This window comes from Protopterus annectens, chromosome 2.part2 (genome assembly GCF_019279795.1).
Source record: "Protopterus annectens isolate FY-2018-M chromosome 2.part2, PAN1.0, whole genome shotgun sequence".
Classification (NCBI taxonomy): domain Eukaryota; kingdom Metazoa; phylum Chordata; order Ceratodontiformes; family Protopteridae; genus Protopterus; species Protopterus annectens.
This window is the reverse complement of record NC_056730.1, coordinates 576,636,827-576,663,603: the sequence shown is the minus strand read 5'-3', so window position 1 is coordinate 576,663,603 and position 26,777 is coordinate 576,636,827. Positions and strand designations below refer to the sequence as shown.

Genomic DNA, 26,777 nt, shown 5'->3' with positions numbered 1-26,777 from the left:
TCAGTGCATTGCCCTTGTACTTGGTCTCAATTCCTCTTCAGGTGTCAGTGCATTGCCCTTGTACTTGGTCTCAATTCCTCTGCAGGTGTCAGTGCATTGCCCTTGTACTTGGTCTCAATTCCTCTGCAGGTGTCAGTGCATTGTCCTTGTACTTGGTCTCAATTCCTCTGCAGGTGTCAGTGCATTGCCCTTGTACTTGGTCTCAATTCCTCTGCAGGTGTCACCTCTGCAGGTGTCAGTGCATTGCCTTGGTCTCTTATGAACTGCTGTGCAACGATCTATGCCTAGCCTACAAGGCATCCTATAATCCTACGTTGATACATTTGTTGCACATTCACAAAACAAATAGTGTCAGAAATACCCATTCTAAGGACCCAAATCTAATTTGTGATATAAACAAGACATCTTGGAAGGACAGGCATGTGTCTCAAAGATTACCCCTTCTGTGTAACGGGCTTTCAGTTATCATAATCAGCAACTCTGATTTTAGCTTTGACCTCTTCATTCAGACTTCCCTTCCCCTCAATCACCTATCTCAAATACTTGAAACTGTTAACCTGTTCCAGTATCTTATCTGTTTTTTCATCATCTGATTTCCCCAGTTTGCAGCCATTACATCTGACTTACCTCTACTTAGTTTCAGCCCATTTGCATTCCATTCCCCTATCCTTTGCTGAAGTTCTTGCAGAGAGTCTGCCTGCAATCTCACATCATCTGCATACAGCAACTTCGTTGATCTGTACCCTCCAAACAGTTTGCTAATGTAGTCTGTCACCAGCAGTGGACTCAGAGCTGAACCCTGATGCACCCCCACTCCCACTGGGAACACCTCTGCGAGACCGAGCATTGTTAGTACTTGAGTTATTGGGTTGGTGTACATAGGTATCACTAATTCTACCAATGTTTCTGGGAGTTTGAACCACAGCAGGACTGCCCAAGTCATCTTTCTTGGGACCTTTTTGTAAGCTTTCTCCAAGTCTAGGAATGCCCAGTTGGACTCTCTCCTTATCTCTAGCGTATTCTCAACTATCTGTCTCACTGCAAACAATAGGTCAGTTGTGCTGCATCCTGATTTAAATCCGAACTTCTCATCTACCATCTTAATTTCATCAACTCTGCTTATGCTTTTGTCAGTCTCCTTTTCCAGACCTTTTGTGCAGTGTTACAAGAGTTTGATACCTCTATACTGCCCACAGTTTTGAATGTCCCCTTTTGTTCTTGAAGACTAGCAACTAGTATGCTTATTCTCCAGTCATTTGGGATGCGTCTTTCTCTCCCACTGCTATGAGTATCCTCGGAAGCCATTTCTGTCCGTCTCCCCTAACATCTGTATCATGTCTGCTTCGTGGGAAGCCATTTCTGTCCGTCTCCCCTAACATCTTTATCATGTCTGCTTCGACCTTATCTGACTCTGCTGCTTTCCTTGGCTTCATATTTCATTGTGCTGTTCTTATTTCTGTGGTGGGCACCTCCCTTATCTCATCATAGGCTGTGTCTGCGGCAGTACAGCTTTTGTTGGGTTTTGTTCATTCAGAAGTTGCTTGAAGTACACCTTGTCTACCTTTGGTGTCTTGTGGACTGGTGAGCAGGTTATTGGGGCATCCCTTATGAAGGGTGTCTGTCTTCTTTATCTTTCTGTCTTCGCCTTGCAACCTGATGCAGTTTTTTGTGCCATCTACTGAGTCACTTGCCAGAAGTTGGTAGAGTGCCTCTGCTGCCTTGTTCTTTGCTATTGCATCCACTTTGTTAGCCAACCAATATTCCTTCCTAGCCTGGTCCATCTTTTCTATCACTTTTTCCTGCACTCCTTTCTTTTGATAACTTCCTGGACTTCTGTGTTCCACCATCAGCTTTCCTTATTTACTTTATTTCCAAACGTGGCTAATCAGCATATCTATACTATCATCCCCACGTGCTGTTTTGAGGTGCTAGTTTTTTTCAGCTCCACCTATTTCCTCTTCATCTTGAAGTACTAGAGCCCTGAGTAATTCCTCGAACTGTTGTGTTGTCTGGCCAACTTCCAGGTCTTCAGCCTGGTGTCTGTTGAACATGGAGCCTTTTTTGACTACTGCTTGCAGCTGATTGCGGCAACCAGTGATTTATGCTGTGGTCTTACTGTTTCACTAGAGATGACTTGTAATTGCTGATTCTATCCCAGTGCCGGTTCCTTACTAGCAAGACATCTTTGAGTTGCATGTTGGACACACTTCTGTGAGAGCCTGTGATTGTCTCTTTCTGAACCATGTCTTCACCACCACCAAGCCATTTGCCAGACAGAAGTCTAAAATGGCCTCTCCTTTATTCCTCTTTTCCAGCCCATGTAGACCTAAGCAGTCCTCATATCCTGTTCTGTCCTGATATGTGCATTTAGGTCACTATTATCAACACCAATTCATGTTATTCTGCTGTATCTACTAGGTCATTCAGCTGCTGTCTGGATGCATTTTTTGCATCACTGTCACACCCTTTTACTGCAGGGTATAGGCTAAGATTATGAATACTGCCCTACGTCTCGCTAATCCTGATGACCTCCCTCACTGCCTTCTGAAGCTTCTCCTTCACCACAGTTCCCACACCATTTCTAGGCTGTTGTCCTCCTGAGAGTCTTTGCTGCATTGCCCTTACATCTTGTCTCCTGGATACATAGGATGTCCAGCCTCCTCCTTACCATCATGTCATCCACTTCCAAGCTCTATCCTGTCAGTGATGAACCTTCATTGACTGTAGCAATTCTTAGTTCTTGTTTGACATGTTGGTTAGTTTTAAGTTCAGCTTTCGCACAGCAGAGCTATCCCAGGTAACCCAAGCTGAGCAGCTGGACACCAGCTGTCAAGTAGCTTATTGACTCAGGGCTGCTGAGCTTTATGGTGGGCACACATTGGCCAATAAGGGCATATATACCCTTCCACCATTTAGCATGCGTCCCTGGCATAGGTCAGAGTAGGCCAAATCCTCAACCCAGTTATCACTGGCAAATACCAATGTCCATTTGGTGGCATTAGTCAACATGACTGCGTTACCTAGAGCCATATTTTACACCATTGAGTAGCTAGCTCTGCCACAGGACGCAGTCTGTGATCCATGTTTTCCTACCTTGAAGGATACTGCAAATATTCGCCATCCCTGTGAAGCAAAGCTGATCCCTAACCCTCTTCAAACAAAGCTTGGGCCATTGGATGGGAATGATTTGGCACATAGAAGGAAGTTTCTCTGTTCACTGTGAGAGAGGGAGCTTTGAGCAGCCTATCTGTCCCTGGAGGAGTGGTTTCAGCCCAGAAATTAGTAGTTTATTGGCCATTTTGGGTTAATTTCTATCTCTTTCATTTCCCTGCTATAAAACCTGCATTTGCAAGGTTTTGTGCTAGTATACAGCTCAGCAGGCTCCTGCCTGGTGCCCTGCAGAGTTCTACAGCAGCAGAGAGACAAAAGAGAGCCTTCGGAGTGATTAAGTATCATTTTTCTGCATTTTCTTGCTGCCTTTAGCTAATTCCGCCTAAAACGCCGATTTTCTTGAGTTTCTGTGATTTAAAAAGCTTGTTTCAGCTACATATTGTACTTATTTTACTGTCTGCACTTTAACAAAGTCATTTTAGTGTAAATTACCTGTTTAACTGTTGTAGGCTACACACAAGTGTGATGGCCATTTCTGTGCATTTAAAGTGTTTTTTTGATTGTATCTGCTTTATTTTCTGAAAAAAAAACAAAAGAAATACTTGTTTTCCCGCCTTACCAAGCTAGTATAGTCCAGTTTTCAGGTTAGTGCTGAATTCAGGGCTGTGTTACAAGTTTCTGTGTTTGCCCATACCTTACTTGGATAGAAGGAAGTTTCTCTGCTCACTGTGAGAGAGGGAGCTTTGAGCAGCCTATCTGTCCCTGGAGGAGTGGTTTCAGCCCAGAAACTAGTAGTTTATTGGCCATTTTGGGCTAATTCCTGTCTCTTTCATTTCCCTGCTATAAAACCTGCATTTGCACAGTTTTGCGAGCCGGCAGCACCAGTTAGCTAGGGTATAACTATTCCCAGCTCCACAAAGTCTACTCTTCAATTTTTCCCTTGGAACTAGACAAACTTTCAACTTAAGCACTCAAACCATTCACTTCTCATACCAGCACTTGCTCAAAACTCATAGCAAGCACTAATAAACCTTAGCACTAGCCCCCCCCCCATACTGTAGAGAAGGCAAGGCTGTCTATTCGACCTTACCAGCCAATCAGTAAAACAGTTCACTGTACCTATCCAGGCATGTCCAAAGGGCAGTTTCAGGTGTACTCTCCGGTCCAACTGGTGAATCTGGGCATTTTGAGACAATGTTACAATTGCCTCATGTACACAGACAACCCTCTCCTCCTTCCACCAAACATTAATACATGCAAGAAATGCAATTATACAGCCAAACTAGAGGCTAAGCTCTCTCAACTCAAGACTGGACCAGGCAGTCAAGAGGAAAAGGGAATTACTTGCATCACACCACCAGTCTCACATAGACCTATGAAACCAGCACCGGCAAAAAATACACATAAATACACGAAAACATACTCGGAGGCTCTAAATAAAAATCTGCAGAAGCAACAGAGACCTCCAAAGCAGGCATCCAAGCAACCTCCACCCCCCCAACACAAACCATGAAACACATACTTCACAAAACCAGTGTGCCACACAATCACAGCCCTTAAGGCAAAATAACATACACAACACACTAGTAATAGGTGACTCTATAGTCAGGCACACTGACATTCCACTCACTAGGCTGAACAAGGAGAAGGTTACTGTTAGCTGCCTGTCAGGTGCCAGAGTCTGCCACATAACACAAGCACTCGGGTCACTCCAGAACAAGTACAAATATGACTCTGTCTTTGTCCATGTTGGTGTGAATGACCTGAGCCGTACCTCCCTGGACTACATGAAAAGAGACATGGAGGAGCTCTCTGATCACGTAGCCCAGGCCGGTATGACCCTGACCCTGAGTAGCATCCTGCCCTCAACAAGAATGATACCACAGTATAGAGAAAAAAATATCAATTTCAACAATTGGCTAAGCTTCTGGTGTCATTCAAAGGGGATCCAGTGTCTGTCAGCCTGGGATGACATGCTCGACAAGCCACGCTGCTTCGCTAGAGATGACTTGCACCTGTCACCCTTAGGCTTTCGAATACTGGCCAAGACTCTTGCCACCCCCATAGTGCCTTTTTTTTAGGCAAGGCTCAAAAGACAAACCCACTGCCATAAATAGCACAAGTAACAAAAAATTGAGGGTAATGCTACTCAATGCCAGACATCTAAACCTCAAAATGCACGCACTCAAGGCACTCCTCAGTATGGAAAAAATCGATATATGTGCAGTAGCAGAAACCTGGTTTAAGGCTGCAGTAAAAGTAGCTAACTCCAAATCCAGCTCCAGACAAGTGGAGTACCTCAGGGTTCAGTCCTGGGACCTCTCTTATTTGGCATCTACTTCTGTGAAGTACAGGCCAACACTAAGGGACTCTGGCTAACAAAGTTCGCAGATGACTGCAAACTGGGAGCCATTATTGAATCCCCAAATTATGTCGATACTCTACAAAAGGGCCTTACAGAAACAGATGCTTGGTGCCAGAGCCATGGGCTCATGCTCAATGCCGAGAAATGTGTAGTTAGTCCCTTTGGGAAAAAAACATTTACCTGTGTATTACCACATAGTTGGCAGTACACTGAACACCGAAAGTGTGATAAGAGACTTAGGGACACAGGTGGATAGTGGTCTCACCTTCAATAACCACATCGCCACAACAGTCAGGAAATCCTTCTATGTGGCACACCTCATCACTAAGGGCTTTTCATCCAGAAAAAAGGAGGTCATCGTCCCACTGTACTCATCCCTCATTAGACCCATTATAGAGTACAACGCCCCATTTGGTATGTACCTCTCAAGACATCTGCAACAACTGGAATGGCCGCAGAAATACCTCACTAAAAAAATCACAGGCCTAAAGCAGATGCCCTATGCTGACCGCCTTAAAAAACTCCAGCTATACTCTGTCGCATATCGTCTTCTCCAAGGCGATCTCTGCTTAACATACAAGGCCATGTCAAACCCAGAGCTGTCGGACATGCTACACTTATAGAAATCCCAATCCCTCAGAGCCACGCACTCCAGGGATCTAAACCTTGTCATCACAATAAACAAAACATGCTGGAGGGATAGGTTCCTGACCCAGAGACTCCCCAGACTCTGAAATAGACTGCCCATACATGTCAAGCAGAGCACCTCTTTGTCCCTCTTCAAAAGGAACCTTGATGACTGGATGGGAGAAAGGAAATTCACCCCAGGGATCAAGTCAATCGCCCTGCTAGACAGGGGTCCAGGGAAGTAAATAGTGTGGGAAGAAATAGCCAGGGAATTGTTATGGCTAGGCTTGTATAGGCCCTAGGGCCGTTAGCCTAGTACCAGCCTATGAACCAGAAAGCACCCCAGCACTACCAGGCTACAACTCATACCATACATTTTGGCCACAAAACCCAGACCGAAATACAAAGGCGGGGGAGTATCCATATTCATCAAGGATACCCACACCTCCAGGTTAGTGGCACAGCACGATGCTTCAGAGATCATCCACGTGCAACTAACAGTGGGCAAAACTGCTATTCATATTATAGCTTGCTACAGATCGCCCACCATGTCCGAGGAGCCCCACTCCGCATTCCTGGAAACAATGGGACACATAAAGGTCCTACCAAACACCCTGATATTGGGTGATTTCAATTACCCAAACATGGAGAGCTACTCAAGTACAAACTCCCTTGCCCAACATTTCCTAGAATTTATAAAGTCAAACGCCGTGGATCACCTGGTCAAAACCCCCAAAAGAGGTGACAGCATATTGGACCTGTTCATCACCAACATGGGTGACCGGTGTTCCCCTCGCTGGTTAGATCTGACCATAAACTAATCACTCTGGATATCCACATTCCGCCACCACCCCCGGTCAAATAAACCACTGTGAAAAACTTTTCAAAAGCAAACTTCACGTTACTTAAGACTGAGGTGGGAAGTTTCAACGCCCCCATGCTAAAGGATAACGCTGTCCAAGCTGCAAAATCCTTTACTAATGCACTCTACGGGCACCTACAAGAATCCATGGATGGTGCTATCCCAAACAAAACCAAGACTCACTCCTCCAAGAAAAGGAAACCAGTCTGGTGGACCCCTGCCATAAACAAGCTGTACAGTAGAAGGAGGAAACTAGTACAGAAAAGAGTAAAATCCCAAGAAGGGAATACATCCCTGATCAGTATCAGCAAGAAACTACATTCCCTCATAAAGTCATCTAAGGCTAGCTTCGAAAGAAAAATTGCCATGGACTCCAAAGATAACCACAAGGCATTCTTTAGCTATGTCAAGAATCTAAGTGGCAATGCTCAGATCTGCTCGGAGTTAGTGCAGAATGGCACAAAATACACTGAACCGACCAATATAGCCAACATCCTGGCAGACAGGTTCAGTGCAAAGTTCACCCCCCTCTCAGCTCCAAAAGGGCCCATAACTATACCAGAAGAATGTAGTGCCCCTGAAATCACAGACACTCAGGTTAAAACAGCCTTCTCCAAAGCCAAAAACACAGCATCAGTGGGACCGGACAGTGTCCCAGGCTGCGTCCTACATGAGCTCAAAGATGAACTAACCCCTCACCTAAACACCCTGTTTAAACTCAGTCTCTCCAGAGGCTATGTGCGCACAGAGTGGCGCACAGCAACGGTTATTCCACTCCACAAAGGTGCAGCCACAACGGACCCTGGGAACTATCGCCCTATAAGCCTGACTAGCTTGGTCTGCAAAGCTATGGAGCACATCATCATGGATCTCATTGACAGAGACATTGGAACCCTCCAAACACTGAACCCTACCCAGTTCGGCTTTGTTACGGGCAGATCATGCCTCCTAAACCTGGTGGACTTCTTTTTAGACAGTTACCAAGACTATAGATGAGGGAAAGGTGGTCCACACAGCCTACCTAGACCTTGCAAAGTTCTTCGACACCATTCCCCACTCAGGTATTATAGACAAGCTCACCAGCCTGAACATAAACCCCTACGTCATGAGATGAGTTTCCAACTGGCTCACGGACAGAACCCACATTGTAAGAGTTGCGGGAGCTAGGTCTGACTCTAAACCGGTTGCAAGTGGCGTTCCCCAGGGCTCAGTCCTAGGACCCCTCCTGTTCGGCATGTACTTCTCAGAGGTATAGGCAAGCACAGAAAGACTATGGCTGACCAAGTTCACAGGCGACTGCAAACTAGGGGCTATAATTGACTCTCCGGCTGACAGACATCCTCCAAATGGGTCTCACTGAGACAGATACCTGGTGTCAAAACCATGGCCTCAAGCTAAATGCCAAAAAGTGCATAGTCATCCCCTTTGGAAAAAACAAAGTACCCACAAACTTACCACATAGTTGGTAGCCCCCTAAATACGGAAGACGTAATAAGGGATCTGGGGACACAAGTATATAGTAACCTCTCCTTTGATAATCACATTGCCAAAGTGGTTAGAAAATCCTTCTAGGTGGCCCACCTAATCATAAAAGGGTTTGCATCCAGATCGAAAAAGGTCATTGCGCCCCTCTATGCATCACTCATCAGACCCATCATAGAGTACAATGCCCCATTTGGGATGTACCTTACAAGACACCTGCAGCAACTGGAAAGACCACAGAAGTACCTCACCAAGAGGATCACTGGCTTCAAGCAGATGCCCTATGCAGCTTGACTGAAGAAACTCCAGCTGTACTCTGTTGCATACCGCCTACTCAGAGGTGATCTCTGCCTGACATACAAGGCCATGTCCAACCCAGAATTGATGGACATGCTCCACCTAAAGAACATAGCCCCTCGAGCCACATGCTCCAGGGATCTAAACCTCACCACAACAACATATAGGACATGTTGGCGGGATAGATTCCTGTCCCAGAGACTTCCCATGCTCCGGAACAAGATTCCAATCTACATTAGGCAGAGCTCCTCGCTAACCCTCTTCAAGAGAAACCTTGACAAGTGGATGGGAAACAGAAAGTTTATCCCAGGGATCACTTCAGTGGCTCTGCTGGACAGAGGCACAGGGAACTAATCTAAGGGGGCGGCAAAAGCCAACACATTCCGGCTAGGCTTATAAATGCCATCGGGCAGATAGCCTAGTACCTACCTATGGACGTATGGACCTATGGACGTATGTCTCAAATTGGCAGGAGCCGCCTGTGAACTCTTGATGTGCACAAGCCTGTATAATGACCATATAATTCCTTGGGCTACTGACATAATATTCTTAGCAATGTTTTGTTAAATTTGGGATAAGCTGGCTGGGCTGAAAATGGCTTTTGGCCCAATAGCCCAGTAACCCCCTGTCAACCTATAGAATACACATGCCTGTTGTTGGCGACTTTAGTCAAAGTGATCAGTCCACCTAGAGACAGCTTTTTACACTGTTGAGTGGCTGGCTTTGACGCTGCATGAAATCTGTGATATATGTTCTGTATGTGGGATATTGTGCACCACAGTTAATGCCCAAAACAGTTAGTCTGTGCAACTCTTCCCCCAATAGACACAGTCTACAGTCTGTGCTGCTGCACACAACTCCATTCTTGGGTGAATTTGAGCTGGAAAACGCCCAGCATTATTTTAGGAGGTAGAAGGAACCCCACAGAGACTCAGGGAGAACTTGCAAACTCCACATAGGCATTCGCTGGAGGTTAGGATCGATTTTTGTACCTTGTGCAATAGAGGCAAAGACCTTAACCATTGTACCAAAAGGAGACTACAGAAATAATAGTAATGACTTTTGTTTTAGCCGCAACAACAGTGTTTCTCCCTTTTTATGAAAATTGCCAAGTGCAGTTACCACAAGGTTCCCCACAGGATGGGCGGAGGTCTCTCCCATACCTGTAAAATATTTGGCAGCATGGATCAGTTACCTGTTTTCTGAGGATGTGCTACAGTTATTAAAGGAGGCCAAGTAACATTTTACTAAAAAGCCTTACTTGGACAAATGGCAGAGATTTTCTCATTGGTGCCATACACAGACACTTTAAAATGTATTATTGTAACTGTCTTTCTTTCGGCTTTTCCCGGTTAGGGGTCGCCACAGTGGAACTCCGGTCCGCTAATGATTGGCAGTAGATTTTTATGTGCTGGCTTGCCGGGCCTAACGCACAACCTTCAAAGAAGGAATGCTCATTCACACATGTCGACACACAGAAGACGCTCTAGCTGAGAATCGAACGTGCAACCTCTAACTGTGAGGCGACAACACTACCGCAGCACCACCACCACAGTTACTTTAAAATGTATTATTATATTTACTGATATTTGTTTATCTGTAACGTCATCTGGACACATCTGGTCTATCTCAGCGGAGGCCCAGGGAGAAAAGCTCCAAGGTATCATATTTTCGCAGTCAGTATTTGGAATAACAAATTTTGTAATGCAGTTTCAGTGAATACATAGCGTTATAGTCAGTGTAATAAAATTGGTATTGATACTCACAAACATTAAATTTACAAGCCTTGTAATGAAACTTTACAGATAGAAGAGGGGTATATAAGATAGATAGGAGTAATTTAAGAAATAGAATAGAGTGAGGCATTAGAGGAGATAAGCAAGTTTGTGTTAACAAAGTAGTAGTGATGGAGTAGTAATTTGGTTGTGCTAACCAGAAGTAGGTATTGTAGTTTAAGAAGTACAATAAAGTGAGGTATTAGAAGAGGATAAGCACATTAAGTGATTTAGTGCTTTAAAGGGAGTTATAAGAAAGGTGATGAAAGGTGTTAGAGAGTTATGTCCCAAATGAGGAGCAGGGACAAAGCCAGGAGGAAGTCTCTTAGTAATGGTATGAAAAGATGAAGGTGTGTGATAGACCTGATTGATACTGGAATTTTATTCCAAGTTCTAGCTACACTATTGGCATAAACACTGACCCCAGCAGCCCTTTGTGGTTTAGAGATGGTAAGCAGTTTATTATTTGACCAAAGGAGATGATTTCGAAGATGGTATTGGAATAGGGGGCTAATTGTTGGGCAGGCAGATGTGGCATGGATTTTACGGGTTAAAGTGAGCTGAATATAAGATAGGGGGTGAGGAAGCTCACAATAGTTAATATTGCTAAACAGTGGTGGAGCCGGTAAGGTTTGTTGCAAGCAAATCTGGCACTGCTCGGGTTTAGAACTGAGGCTTGTAGGTTGGGAATGGTAGGGGCTTCATATGGGAGAGACGGTAAGAGGTAAATAGTGACTAGAGTTATCTTGGCAGTCTGTAAGGAATTTCTTTACTCTGTGTGGGGTGCCTGGCTTTTGATATATTGTGGATATGTAAATCACATTTAAGATTATCTGTTTTTCATACCAAATAGTTTTATATGTGGATTAACTTCAATTGAGGCGGAAGCTCCTTTGGTTCGCCAGTATCTCTATGACTTGCTAAAAATCTGGCCACTCATAGTTTATCAAAATTCCTCCATTGTCCAGTTATGCATGCCTGTCCTTAGATAGATCCCCTTTTCCTTTTTCTCAAGTAAAGTAGTTTTTGAAAGGGGTAGGGTACGTTTGTCCACCTAGAAAACAGGAGGCGACTCCTTGTGATCTCCAACTTTGTACTAGAAAAACGTACACTGTTTCCTTTCAGAACACTCAGAAGGGTGTTTTTAAGATGTTACAACAGTGATTTAATGATGATTAGCCTAAACCTTATGGGTTATACCCTGCTAGGATATATTTGTCTAGCTTCAAAGCTTAAGGTCACCTTTTCATGTCCTAACCACTGACCAGCTTGAGGAAACCAGTGTCAAGTCATTGCTAGGGTGCTGAGCCTTTACAATTTTCTTGTCTTTGAAGTGTACTATGTTCTGTGGGCTTCAAATGAACAGTCAGCTGGAGCCTGTCCTAGGCTGAGTAGCTAAGTACCCTGTTGGGAAATACCTTCTACTTTACCAGTTTCTGTGGAGAAAAGTATATTTTCTTTCAGAAATTATTGCTTGAGACTAGGACTGGCATTTTTAGCAGTTGTCACTAAAAATATTTTTACCATAAACTTACATTTTTAGTCAGGATTCCCTGTTGTGGAATACCTTTCAAATTAATACTTTTTGTTTGGAAAAATTTCACTTTTTTGTCAAAATGTATAGCTAGATGTTAGGCCTAGTTATTTTTGGGGATTGTCACTAAAACATTTTTACCTCAAAACTTAATTTTTCAGTCCATTTGTAACACCAAGTGTCCAAGTCTCTACTACCCACTTGTCAGACTCTTTTTTCAGTAGAGACATATCTTTGCCCCCCCTCCCCCTTTCTGATGTGCAAAAATAAAATTGTACTGGAGGTTTTGATCTTAGACTGCTGCTGCTTCAGCTGCCAAAGAGTGAGACTACTGTGGCCATTCAACTTGGTGGTGGTCCTTAAGAAGCCACTAAGATTCGAGAGACAGGCATGTCCTGTGTGGCTAGTCTACATTCTGTTAGTGCAGGGAAAACCACAGTTGTTGGTATTGGAGGAGGGGGAGGCTGATGCCTCACTGCAAAACCAAAATGAGGAGCTTGATTCCTAGGAAAGGGACTGTTCTTCAGGTTGCACAGGAAAAAGGGACTGTTCTTTAGGTTATACATTTTTTCTTCTCGTATGTTACATAAGATGGACAGGGAAAACTAGGTGGGTTTTGCTAAGGGTTTATTTCAAGCCTTTAAATCTTTACATTCTGAGTCTTCCCAGAATTTTGAAAAGAGAAGGGTTTCCCTTATTTCATGTTCTGACTTCTCAGTCTGAGAGACAGGAGTTAGATTTAGATTTTCACAGGAGAGGGAATCTGACCCCGCTGAGTTTTTCTTCAAATTCCCCTTCAGAAATGTTATCCTTTTCTGATGTAGTTGTCCGAAAGAAGTAATTTCAGTGGGAACAAAAAGAATTACCAGAATGCCAGCAAAGATGCTCTGAGTTACTACATGTGATTTTTCCTCAAACTGAAGCTGTTCCTCCTGTTTGGACAGAATTAGAGGATGCTGTCTTTGCAGCCAAGCAATTTGCCTGATACCTACCTCCAAAGTGTCTGTTATACAAAGTTCCTCAGATCCACAGATTTTCATACCCTGCAGTAATTTTTGTGGTAAACCATCTTTTGACAACCAACTGTATTCTTTCTGACAAAGTTGACAAAGCCTTTGATAGGCTTTGGAAAAAAAGTTTGTACTACGTCTCTGCCCTTGTCTTCAGAATAGTGACTTGTCAGGCTCATATGTCTAAGCTTCTGCTAGCTTCAATTGAGAATATGATGCATTCAGAATAGTGAATTGTCAGGCTCATATGTCTAAGCTTCTGCTAGCTTCCATTGAGAATATGATGTCTTCAGAATAGTGACTTGTCAGGCTCATATGTCTAAGCTTCTGCTAGCTTCCATTGAGAATATGATGTCTTCAGAATAGTGACTTGTCAGGCTCATATGTCTAAGCTTCTGCTAACTTCCATTGAGAATATGATGTCAGAATAGTGAATTGTCAGGCTCATATGTCTAAGCTTCTGCTAGCTTCCATGGAGAATATGATGTCTTCAGAATAGTGACTTGTCAGGCTCACATGTCTAAGCTTCTGCTAGCTTCCATTGAGAATATGATGTCTTCAGAATAGTGACTTGTCAGGCTCATATGTCTAAGCTTATGCTAGCTTCCATTGAGAATATGATGTCAGAATAGTGAATTGTCAGGCTCATATGTCTAAGCTTCTGCTAGCTTCCATTGAGAATATGAGAAACTTAATTGCTCAGCTCCGATCTTCATAACCTAAGATGCATCTCATAAGCTAAGACACATCTTTGAATTTTTAAGTATTTCTCTAAACACTCTTCAAAATGTTGTTAATTTTGCCTTATTTTTGCAGATTCTTTTCCATGTTGTCAAGAATGTCTAGATTGGGTGAGGAACCTAAGTCTGGGATTTCAGGTGAACATGGAGAATCTCTCATTCCATATCACAGGATAGTGTTTATGGGATGTCACCTGTATACAACCCTCATGATAGCTTTTCTTCCTCAGGAAAAAAATAGACTTTTACAAGGAACAGTTTCAGCCACTCTCCTTCACCTGCCAGGAAATATATCAGGATTCTGGAATTCATGGTCTCTACAGTTCTCATAATTCCTTTGGAGACACTTCACATGAGGGAAATTCTGTTCTTTCCCAAATCAGTTTAGACCCAATACCAACAGCCCCGTCATTCAGATTCCAGTACTGGAATTTATAAAAAGAGTTGTTCTGGTGGGTGGACCAGCTATCTCTCAACACAGGTCTCCCCTTTTCTTTCCATCCCCTGTTCAGTCTGAACCACAGATTCCCCAGACTTTGTTTGGGGAGCTGTATCCATATCCAAGAGTACAAAATGTTCATGTTTACAAAGTGATGTGGTATGTAGACAAACATGGGGGAACCAGATCCCACCTCCCTTGCAGAACTGGCAGCTCACCAGAGTCTGTCCCTACAGGCTACCTACAATCTGTCAGAGCAGACTGTGTCAGCAGACAAGGCAAGCAGGTTCAGGGCAGAATCTGAACTCCGAGGCCTTCCAGAAATTATCCAACTCTATTTACAAATTCCAGCTGCGGAGAGCTCCTCAAAAAGATCTGCTCGTCTCCATTCACAGTCAACAGTTAAAGAAATTCTGCATCTTGACTCCTAGAACAAAGAACTGGAAGGCAAATGCTTTTTCATTCCCAAGGATAGAATATTTCTGCATGCCTTTTTTCTGATAACCAGGGTTGCTGTTAAGGTTCAGGAGGACTCTTCCCAGAATAATTGTGCAATCCTGTTTTGTCCCACGTGGCAGTTTTTCCTCCCTTTTTTGAAAATTGCCAAGGGCAAATGCCATAAGCTTCCTCACAGGATGGACTTACACAGGTAGGTGGTGTTTGATAATATACCAACTTTCTGTTTATACAACTCTGTGCCTGGCATAGAATTTTAATAGCTTTTTGGCACCTGTTTTCTGAGGACATGTAACCAGTATTGAAGAGGACTAAAAAAACTGATACTAGAACGTCATATATGGCTGTGTGGAAAAGGTTTTCTAGTTGGTGTTGAAGTAAGACCCAGATGCCTCTGGTTCTACAGTGTTTGACTGAGTTGTTATCCTCTTACCTTTCTTAATCTTTAGTCACCTGTCAAACATCTCTTCTTGTCTTCTCATGGATCCACATCCTTTTGGCCCTGCCTTAAGTGAAGAAGCTTTACTTACCCTGCCCCCCCCCCCCATCACCTAGGAGAGAGATATGGTTTATTCTTGGCATCCTAATTTTGTACTGGAGATACCTAACACTTGAACCTGCTCATGAGGCTAGTTTGAAGTTCTTATGTTTATAAAGAGTGCAACTCATTATTCTGATGTCTGCTAGAGGAGTTGTCTGAGTAACTAGTCTTTCACAAGCATAGGGTAACATTGATAAATCCTTTGTTTATCCCTAACGTGGTTTGAGAGTCTACTTTGAGCCAGGCTTATCTCCCTGTTCTCTATCCAAGGTAAAAAAATATGGGGTGGGAAAATTTTACACACTCTGGATGTCCAAAGGCAACTCGGATGTTGTATTTAAAAGGACAACAACCCTTCAGGAATTCTGATCAACTGTTAATTTTCTATGAAGATAAGAGAAAAGGACAATTGGTATCAAAACAGGCAATTTCTAAATGATATTGCCTTTAGCTATCCTCACAATAACAAGACACTTTAGGCAAGGTCACATCCCACTCTAAAAGGGCTTTGGCTACTTCTGTGCATCTTTGGAAAGGCTACTTCTGTGCATCTTTGGAAAGGCTACTTCTGTGCATCTTTGGAAAGGTGTATACGCCAGACATATGCTAGAGGTTGCAACTTGGTCATCTGTGCATACCTTTACCAAACATTGCAAACTGGATTCTTTCTGTAGGATCAGAACAGGCTTTTGCTCAGGCTTTTCTCCTGGGGCAGCTGGACTCTGTTCCTTCTTTCTCCTACCTTTCATCCTAAACCCAGGTATTTGTCCCATGTAACTTGGGCTGTTGCATCAGTGATTGAATGATGAACATAGTATAGTTGTGCAAGTAAACTTATCATAACAGTAAATGCTTGAATAGATAACAGTAGCAGTAGGAACACCCTCCCCATTCCCTTATTTTTGTTATTTTTTATGCCAGGGTTGGGATATTTTCCTTTCCCTTTTTCTAACACATCTGGCTGTTAGAGTTTTAGCCTCCCTTGCTGTAAGGCAAGTAAATTTAAAGTTTGGTGCTCTAACTGCCAACTTATACTGCCCTCCTCAGGCTGTACAACACTGAAGGCATGTGGAAAGTGTCCTACAGAGCCAGAGGTCGAGTAGCAATGCTAAGTATCCCATGGGGGAATTTTTTCCTGTGGCCTGTTCTTGTTGCACTCTTTGTATGTTTTGCCTGGGTCTGGTGCACAATATGCTAAACTATCTCCAGTGTGATCACTTTAATTCCAGGATCATTAAGTGTAGGGTCGAGTCACTTCAAAACTACTTGGAATAGAGACTATCAGTGGCCTGCGCCATCAGAGAAAGGAGAAGTGTCTGAAAGAAAAGGTTATAAGAGAACTGGATGACCATGTTTGTTTCAGGTAGCTCTCCCAGACTTGAAATCATTGAAGGAAGTGAGGCCCCTTCGAAGCTGCCTCCAATGCCCAAACGCAGTGCAGAGGCTTCAGACGAGACCTTTCGGCACAATCATGGTCTGCTTGGGCTGAGCACACCTAGGTATCCAGTGGGTTTGGAGCCACTTAGCAGGCACTGGCTTCTGATGCCTGGATCCTGGTGAGCAAAGGGGAGGGCAGTATCTCCAGCATGATTTTTCACAAGGAGATCGCAGGAGACTGGATTCAGGTTGTGTGTGATACTGGTATGACCGATAGCACAGCTATGTTTAGGCTGATGCCAAAGACAAACTTGTTCTTCGGTTGCCCTCGCCTCTGATCCACCACACTGAAACCTACCCACAGAGCTTATTTAGACTAGCTGAAGACTTCATGAAGTTGATGGTGTGAAAGCAGCTGGGACCTGAAAGTGTTCTGCTCCAGGAATCTCTCCTACCAAAAGGAAAAGCTCAGAGGTTTTGTTTTCTAAGTATTCCTCCAACTCAAGGGTACAACAGTCTCATGGTTTATGCAGTGTGTAAAATTAGTAGAGGTTCAAGGGATGCGCGTACCCTAATTGAAGTATATTTTAAAATTTGCCCTTTCTGCTTATTTCCCAGAATGTTGGGACTCATTACTGGGTCTCACACAGCTAGTAGACACAGATGGGCCGGCAGGTAACGCTTATACTGTACCATCTAAAGAACATCTCTGATACTTGTTCTAACCACTTATGTTATGCATTGCCATTGCAAGTGTTAGTTTAATTTAATTGTCATCATTAATAACGCAGGAATCTGTTTTCTTTTTTGTCTTTTCAGTTATTGATGACACAACCAAAGAAATTGTTTACAGAGATTATATTGACATCAGTGTTGCTGTGGCAACACCAAAGGTAAACAGTTTAACATATTTCTGGCTTAACTGTGAGTAGAACTGGAGGATGCCATAAAAGCTTTTGTACCAGAAAGTTTTCTCTGACTCCATTACTAGTTCCTGTCTAAACCTCACTTTGTCATCTGTACTATTCTGTTCTGTCAGACATATGACTTTGAATAAGATAAAATTCTGTTGTATAGAAGACTGAAACCTCAATCTACCTTCCTTTTTTTATAATGAATACTTGTGCACCGTGCTCTCTCCTAAAGTAGGTTTGGTTTATTTTCGTTTGTTAAGGAAGTTATTGGGCTGAATTGACTGTTTTAGCTACAGTTTATGCTTAAAACGGAATTAATAAGTAATAAATGTGAGTTCATAATGAATGAAACAAAACACCTAAGCTGGTGAAGTAATTCAAAGGTATGCAGCCAAGGTACTCTGCACATATCAAAAAAGAATGCATTTGCTGTGAAAACCTTAGAAGTACATACAAATCAGGTATATGAAGTAGTATTAAACTGGTGTGTTTACCACAGAGAGCACAAGGCAGTGTTTATTGTTGTGCATACATGGAATTTGTAGTAAATTTTGATACATAGATTTACAGTAAAACTATACTTTGAGTTCAGTTACATGATTAGTAAACTTAGTGTTGTAGACGTCTAATAATAGAAAATTCTTGTTAATCCTACTGCATGTTAATTTACAGAAGCTGTCACAACCAATGTGAGCATTTATACAAGGCATGTCATTGGATTGACAATTGGTTTATAGTTGTTAGGAAGTTGGCAGTTTTATTATGTTGAGTTTGCTTAAGGGTTGATAATTTTCAGAAATTATTTATGTATTTATTGATTGACATTTGTTAACCGGGTTTGTCCAGCTGGGCCAGAGACCCATTTTTCAGTGGAGACTCGAGGAGAAAAGCTCCAGTTAAAGACAGTTTAAAATACATAGAAGTTCAGTTTACAGTACATAAAATTTCAGTTATTTCAGTTTACAATAAATAGCAGCTCACAGTGTAAGATAAAAATTAGTAAAGTACATCAGATCAGATATATACACTTTTGCTTTTTTTTTTTTTTTGTGGTACATGTTCAGCAGTACAGCTTTCAGAGCAATCCAAAAAACTTTGAAGTGGTGGAGTATTGAGTGTGTTAAGGAAGTAGTATTTTAGGAATAGTACAGATGTGAGAGATGCAAATACTTGTACTAGGTGGAAAGGGTCGTGGGAAGTAGATTAAGATGCTAAGGCAATAAGAGGGAAAAATGGATAAGATTAGGATAAAGGGAGAAAAGGACCTGTACCGATTTGGCTAGACAGAGGGACCGAGTTAGTAAAGATGTGCAGCAGGTAAGGGTGATAAAGGATAATGAGGGAAACGTACTCACAAGTGAGGAGAGTGTGTTGAGCAGATGGAAAGAGTACTTTGAGGGGCTGATGAATGAAGAGAATGAGAGGAAGAGAAGGTTGGATGATGTGCGGATAGTGAATCATGAAGTGCAGTGGATTAGCAAGGAGGAAACTACAGTGGTATCTAAAAAGCCTATGGTGTCAACATTCTCAGGATCTAGAAGCAATAATTCCTATCATTCCTTGCCTATGCATAGTGTTCCTTTGGTGGGCAGAGGCCTGCCACAGTACAAGGGACTACCATTCACACTACCCCCTGCCGCCCAAACCCTAACAGATTCATTAGGCTATGCATTGGGGGGGGGGGGGCGAACCTGGCAGGGAAGTGCATTCAGGGCAATTGGAACCCAATTCAAATGCCCCTTCACATCAATCATAAAGAAATGTTAGCTGTACAGAATGCTCTGACAGCCTTCAAAGACCAGAGTTTTCCAGGACAATTAATGGTAAAGATGGACAATACCACAGTTATGTGTTGCGTAAACAAGCAGGGGGGTACACATTCTTACCCCCTCTGCATACTAGCCATGGCATTGTGGAACACAGACTTAAGCTACCAAGTGCATCTACAAGCTCAATTCCTGCTAGGAAAACTAAATACAATGGCAGACGGACTAAGTATGCCTCTGCTCTCCAAAGTACTACTAAAGATCAAACAAGACAAACCAAGGATGATTTTGATTGCACTAGACTGGCCATGCCAACACTGGTACCCCCTCCTGCGCAGTGAGTCACTGTTGGCTCCATGGCACCTGCCGCAGACTCCTACACTGCTGTCTCAGCCTGAGAACCAGATTCTGCACCCTCAGCTTCTAACACTGAACCTAGCAGCCTGGCTAATTACCCAAGCTCTCCTTTACCATACCTCAGTAAACCAGTGATGGATGTCATTTTAGAGGCAAGGAGGCCTAGTACTAGAAAATCTTATGCTGAAAAGTGGAAAAGATTCTGTGCCTGGAACCATTCTCAAGGGATGAGCACAGCAGTGCTCAGTTTACCTCAGATTTTACAATACTTAACTGAGATGCTTCACAAGGGCCTGTCTTTTTCCTCAATAAAAATTCATGCCTCAGCCATTTCAGCTCATTATAACACAGTACCTCCTCTCTTCTCTCATCCACTGCTCAAGCAGTTCCTCAGAGGGGCCAAAAATTTAAGACCACCCAAGAGAGCTCCAACTTCAGCCTTGGACCTTTAACTTTGTATTGGAGTAACTCACCCTTCCTCCTTTCGAGCCAGCTGCTACTGCAGATTTTAAAAAATTCCTTTCTTGGAAATCAGCTTTCCTTTTAGCCATCACTTCAGCAAGAAGAGTATCTGAATTACAGGCCCTTATGGCAGTGGAGCCCTTCATCATCTTTTATGCGGACAGGGTGTCCCTCAGGACCAGTCAGTCTTTCATGCCAAAGGTGGTATCCAGTGTGGCCTTTAATCAGTCCATTCATTTGCCAACCTTCTTTCCTAATCCATAGAACAAAGGGGAACGGATACTGCACTCCTTAGATGTGCACAGATAACTTAGATTCTACTTGGACAGGACTAAACCTCAAAGGAAATCTGAACAACTGCTGGTGGCATTTGCTGCAGGGACAGAGGGGAAGGCTATTTCAAAGCAAACCATCTCCAAATGGATAGACCATTGCATTCATTTCTGCTATAAGCACCATGGAAAACCTGTTCCACAGGGGATCAGACCCCACTCAACCAGGGCTGCATCTACCTCTACAGTCTTGCTCAGAGGCGTACCTACCAAGGACATCCTAGAAGCTGCTACCTGGAGTTCTGTACATACTTTCACCAAGCATTACCATTTGCAAATTTTCTCTAAATCCAGAGCTGGCTTTGCCACTGCAGTTTTGCAGGGCCTTATAGCTGGCCCTAATGCTATCTAAATTCCTCCTCCCATCCTTAGCTTTTGGAATCTACCCAAATGTAATGACTGCAACAGTGAAACATGAAGAACATAGTACAGTTGTGTACACTTACTATAAATGTAGATGTTCGAGTGTATTCATTGTTTCAGTCCTGGTTACCCTCCCTCCAGCCCCCTGACTTCTTTTGGCTATACCTCTTCTCTCCTTTTCAATGCTTTACAGCTTTTTAGTGTATTTGCTTTTTGTTGGAGGTATAACCTTATATATTTATAGATTTAATTGCTTCCCATTAGGTGGGCACCTGACATCTGGGGCAAGAAAAAGTGATGTAATGACGTCGGCTGCTTGTTTTATACCCCTGACGACCTAACGTCACGGCAGAAGAGACAGCAACCGACGTAGGACCCAAGACTTTATTAATCAGGCCAACTGAGGGCAACTGCAAGCAGATAACTCAAATGTAATGACTGCAACAGTGAATACACTCGAATGTTTACATTTATGGTAAGTGTACACAACTGTACTTTTTCCCTGCTGTGGTAGCCCCTGGCCTGCCCGAATACCAGAGTCATTGTTTTTCTGTCGGCTGCTCTCACTTGTGAATGACGTCCGGTCGTCAGTGCTGCAAAGCGAGGCAGCCGATGTCATTACATCAGTCTTTCTTGCCGTGGAGCCCGTAGCAGAAGCAGTTCACAAGTGTGCCGGTCAGTCGCTACCGGAGCTCTGATTACAGCTGAAAATGTCTAAAGCTAAGTACCCCATTGGGGATCCTTTTTTCTTGCACTAATAGATGTCCAAAAAAGTTAACAATTGTCTTTCCTGTGGAAAACAGATCCCACACCGAGACTTCCATTCATACTGCGTCACTTGTTTAGGCCCTGACCATGACGTCCCCAGTTGCCGATTCTGTGCCCTCTTTAATGCAAGAACCATTAGTTGTAGAGCTCTTATTGTAGACAGGTATTTTCGCCTTCCACCTTCACATTCTGAAATGGCATCTGTCAGTTAGCAATCCATAGACATTCCGAAAAAATATGGAGATAAGGATAGAGACAGACCACACAAGGCTAAGCCTTCCGACGACACTACCGCTAAGCAGGTTGTCAGTTCTCCAGAATTCAGTGAGGCGCTTTCGCAGCCCCTGATGCCCGATACGATATCTATGCATGCTTCTACCGAGACCCTTTCGTATGCCGCAGAGATCTTCTTTGTCTTCTGTACCTTTGGTCTTCTCTGAATCTGTTTGGTCCAGAGCCGCGAAGCAGGCACCGGCTTCCGAGGAGGCCTTTTGCACTACTGATTCTAGACAAAAACTGACGTTCTCTCATCCGACTATCGCTTCTCCGATGGATACTCTTAGGTCTAGAATCTAGGCCACTCCTGGAAAATCTGCCTCTAGTCACCATCTTACTCATGCTGCACCACCCCAAGCCCAAATGCTTTAGATGACGGTGGATCTTATCTCCCTTATCAGGGGCAGTCAGGCCACAACTTTTAAAAGGAAAAGACACCCTCCTCCTGAAGTCATGGCAGAGCAGGATTCTGAGGAATCTGATTGTTCAGATTTTGAAGAGGAACAACAGCCTCTTACTGCTCATGAAGATTCAGATGCAGAGGAATCCATTGTTTCTGCCTCCCCACCAGAAGACCTTTCCTTTGAGGAAACCCTTCACACCCTTAGGGTACATTTCCACTGGGAATATCAGGACTTCCCTCAGTCTAAGAAAAGACTAAGAGAGTTTCTAGACCTGCCCCAGCACAGACCCCTGGCCATCCCCCCTATCTTAGAAGTGGTGAATGATTTTTTCCATGAATCCAGCTTAGCCCCTGACGACGTCCCACCTGCTCCCAGTAAACCTGACAGGTATTAGAGTACCGGTTTCTCACAAATACCTGTACAGAAATCCTGCTGCAGACCCGGAGGTCATTACACAGGGACCTAAAGGAGCTAAGGCTAGTTCTGCAAAGAATCCTGTTCCTTCTGACATGGAATCCAGAGGTCTGGACAGATGGGGTAAAAAAAGTATACATCTCTGCAACCTTAGCTATCAGAGCACTCAACTGTCAGTTCCATATGTTAAAATATCAACAGCAAACTTTGGAACTTTTAAAGCAAAAGATTTCTACCTTTCCTGACTGTGCCAATTTGAAAGAGCAGATTTACTGCACTGTATTTGTCAAGTAGCCAAACACTCTTTGCACTGTGGATATGACGCGCTAGAAGCCTCAAGCAGGGCAGCAGTGTCAGGATCTGTCATTAGGAGACCTGCTTGGTTGAAGGAACAACCCCCTAAGTCTATTTGTACCCATTCCACTAGGGGTGCCTCCACTTCCACAGCATTTCTCAGAGGAGTTCCCACCAGGGACATCTTGGAAGTTGCCACCTGGACTTCTGTCCATACCTTTTCAAAGCATTACCACCTACCTCTTTTCTCTAAGGCTAGACAGGGTTTGCCAATGCAGTTCTGCAGGGCATGCTGACCCAAGCCTAGGTCTCTTACTAACCCTGCCACCCCTCTCGTCAGCTATGGGAATCCTCCCACAGGTGATGACTGCAACAGTGAAACACGAAGAACATAGTACAGATGTTCTTCGTGTTTCACTGTTGCAGTCATCACACTTGGGTTATCCTGCCAGGAGTAGCCCTCAGTTGGCCCGACTACCAGAGGCTTAGTATTTCTGCGTCGGTTGCTGTCTAGGACTGACGTCAGGTCATCAGTGGTATAAAATCAGGCAGCTGGCGCCATTAACATCAGTCTTTCTTGCCAAGGAGCCCGAAGCAGTTCGCATGAATGCCTGTCAGCCACTACCTGAGTTTTTGTTTCCATACTGAAGTTGAAGTCTTCTAAAGCTAAGTACCTCGTTGGGATCTTTTTTTCTTGCTCTAACCGATGTCAGAGAAAGTTAACAATTGTCTCGCCTGTGGAAAGCAAATACGACACCGCGACTTCCATTCTTACTGCATCACCTGTTTAGGACCAGACCACTACGTTCCTCGCTGTTGCTTTTGTGCTTTCTTCAACGTCAGAACTATACGTCGTCGGGCCCTTATCGTAGCTAAATATTTTTGCTCTCAGCCCTCTTATTCCGATATGGCTTCGGTAAGCCATCCTACTACCGATCTTCTGAAAAAAATGTAAGGATAAAGACAAAGACAGACCGCACAGGTCCAAAACTGCCGACAACGCTTCTGTTAAGCTAGTTGTCATTAGTCCGGTCCTCAGTGAGGCGCTTTCGCAGCTCCTGATGCCCTCTTCTATGGATTTGCAGGCCACTACCTAGACCCGTTCGGAGTCTGGTATGCCGCAAGACTCTTCTTCGACTAAGGATCCTGCGGATGTCTCTACCTTGGATGGGTTCTGAGCCGCTGAGCAGGCACCGGCTTCCCGAGGAAGTTCTTCGCACTACCTATACCCGACACAAACCAACTTCTTTCGTGTCTTCAGTTCTTTCTAAAACTACTGAGTTTCTAAGGCCCAGGGTACGAACTACGCCTAAAAAAACGATGACCCAAGCTCAGGCACCTGCTTCCATGCCTCAATCTCAAATGCTTAAAATGGTGGAAGACCTTATTATGCTTATTAGGGGAAGCCAGGCTACCCCTTCCAAATGAAAAAGACTTGTCCCCAGTAGTTTTATCTGAACAGGAGTCCAATGACTCTGAGGTTTCTGAATATGAAGACAGGCACCCCCTCTTTGCTTATAAGAATTCGGATGCAGGGGAATCCATTCCTTCTGCCTCTCCTCTCGGGCATTTTTCATTTGGTGAAGCCCTTCTTACTTTAAGGGAGCATTTCTCAGTCAAAAAAGACTCCCGAAATTCTTAGATTCACCACAGCACAGACCTTTAGCCATTCATCCTGTCCTGGATATTGTGGATGATGTTTTTATGGAATCCAGTTTGACTCCTGACACCCTTCCTCCTGCTCCCAGGAAACCTAACAGGTACTACAGTGTCCCTGACTCTCTCAAATTCCTTTTCAAAAATCCTACTGCTGACCCAGAGGTCATCTCCCAAGGACCTAAAGGAATTAATGCAACCTCAGCAAAGAATCCCACCCTCTCAGACAGGGATTCCTGAGCTTTAGGCAGATGGGTAAACAAGTGTACACCTCTGCAAGTCTTGCTATTAGAGCACTAAGTTGTCAGTTCCACATGCTGAAATATCAGTAGCATACCATGGAATGCGTCAAACAAAAAATATTTTCCTTTCCTGCTTTTGCAGAAAATAAAGAATTACAAGAGCTTATGCATTCTGCAAGCCAAATTACTAAGCACACCTTGCAACGTGGCTTTGACACCCTAGAAGCATCTTGCAGGGCAGCAGTTACTGGTTCTGTCATTAAAAGGCATGCTTGGCGTAAGGAACAGACCTTGCCAGACCATGTCAAATCAAAATTATTGGATGCACCATTGAACAAAGACAATTTGTTTGGCACCAAGGCAGAAGAGGTCTTAAAAAAGATGGAAGATAAAGCTAAATCTATGCAGACAGTTAAAGACTTTTTACAGGTCCAGACTCCGAGGTTCAGCAGGCATTGCCTCTCCAAGCACTTGTCCTTTTTGGCCCCCTCCAGGCCAGCTCAGTCCAAACCCAGGGGAAGCAGACCCCCCGCAGACAGCAGTCCCAGGGAAGGCAGAGATATCTAAGCAATGGAGTTCCTCCTCTTCAAAAACAGGGAGTGCTAAGCCACCCCCTTATGGTAAGAAATCACAATGACTTTCCACATCCAACCCTTACCTCTGGTCACCTGCTTGTGCCCCTAGGAGGAAAACTCTCCTTCCATGCAAACAACTGGGTCTCTATTACCAACGACTGATGGGTCTTCAGCATAGTGTCCCAGGGATACAATTTTATTTCCACACTCTGCCAACCCCAAAAGGGTTCCCAGATCATTCTCCAAACCAGTGGGTAGAGGCCAAAAAGCAAGTCCTTTCACTGCTCTCCGTGAAGGCAATACAGCAAGTTCCTGCAGACCAGATAGGCCAAGGTTTCTATTCCAGACTCTTCCTGGTACCCAGAAAAGAGGGCACCTAGCTCCCAATCCTTGATCTATCCATCCTAAACACCTTTTTGGTGATACCAAAATTCAGAATGCTCACCCTCCAGCAGCTTTTTCCTATGCTTTCCAAATATGCTATGCCTCTACCATACGGGTACATCTAAGGGCTATTTCAAACTATCATAATGGGTTGGATGGTACTCCCTTCATATCACTATGTTTATATAAAACTTTTCTCAAAGGGGTTTCTCACATTAGGCCTCTAATCAGACAACGTATAAAGCCATGGAACCTTACATTAGTTATCCAGTCTTTAATTTAGCCTCCGTGTGAGCCCACAGCGAAGTATGACCTCAAATTCTTGTTGTGGAAATCCCTTTTCCTGGTGGCCATTACGCCAGCCAGATGAATTTCTGAATATCAGGCATTATGCACCAAAAAGCCCTATTTAATCTTCCACAAGGACGGACTGTCACTCCAGACAAATCCATCTTTCCTCCCCAAAGTTGTTTCTGACTTTTCCATCAGTCAGACTATTGAGTTACCAGTATTTTTCCCAAATTTTTCTAATAAAGGGGAATACTGCCTACATTCCTTGGATGTGCACAGACATTTGAGATTTTATTTAGACAGGACCAAAGCATTTCGGAAAACTGACCAACATGTTCATCGTGCATACAGCTGCAGTCATAACAGATGGGTTTTCCTGCCGTCAGGCGGGTCCTCGGTCGGCCAAATTCCAAAGTCTAGGTCCAGCGTCGGATGTCGTCGCTTCTTCCCTGACGTCAGTGCGACAGGGGTATAAAAGAACCAGCTGATGCCATTTTCTTCAGTCTTTCTTGCCGCGCGGTGCCCGAAGCAGAAGCAGTTCGCAAGTGCCAGTCGGCCAGCTCCTGAGATTACGAATATTTTTCAACCGAAGTCTTCTTGAAAGCTAAGTACCCCGTTGGGGAAACTGTTCTTGCCTCAGACCGATGTTAGACAAAGTTAATA

At 43.8% G+C, this 26,777-nt stretch overlaps 1 protein-coding gene across 1 annotated transcript in view; it reads left to right on the top strand.

Moving 5' to 3' along the window:
- The window catches only part of DLST (dihydrolipoamide S-succinyltransferase), a 1,212,631-nt gene that overhangs the window by 933,338 nt on the left and 252,516 nt on the right, over positions 1-26,777 (top strand). Inside the window, exon 11 of the mRNA XM_044064453.1 lies at positions 17,436-17,509. Within this exon, the coding sequence (XP_043920388.1) occupies positions 17,436-17,509 (74 nt within the window). The remainder of the gene's footprint in view (positions 1-17,435; positions 17,510-26,777) is intronic.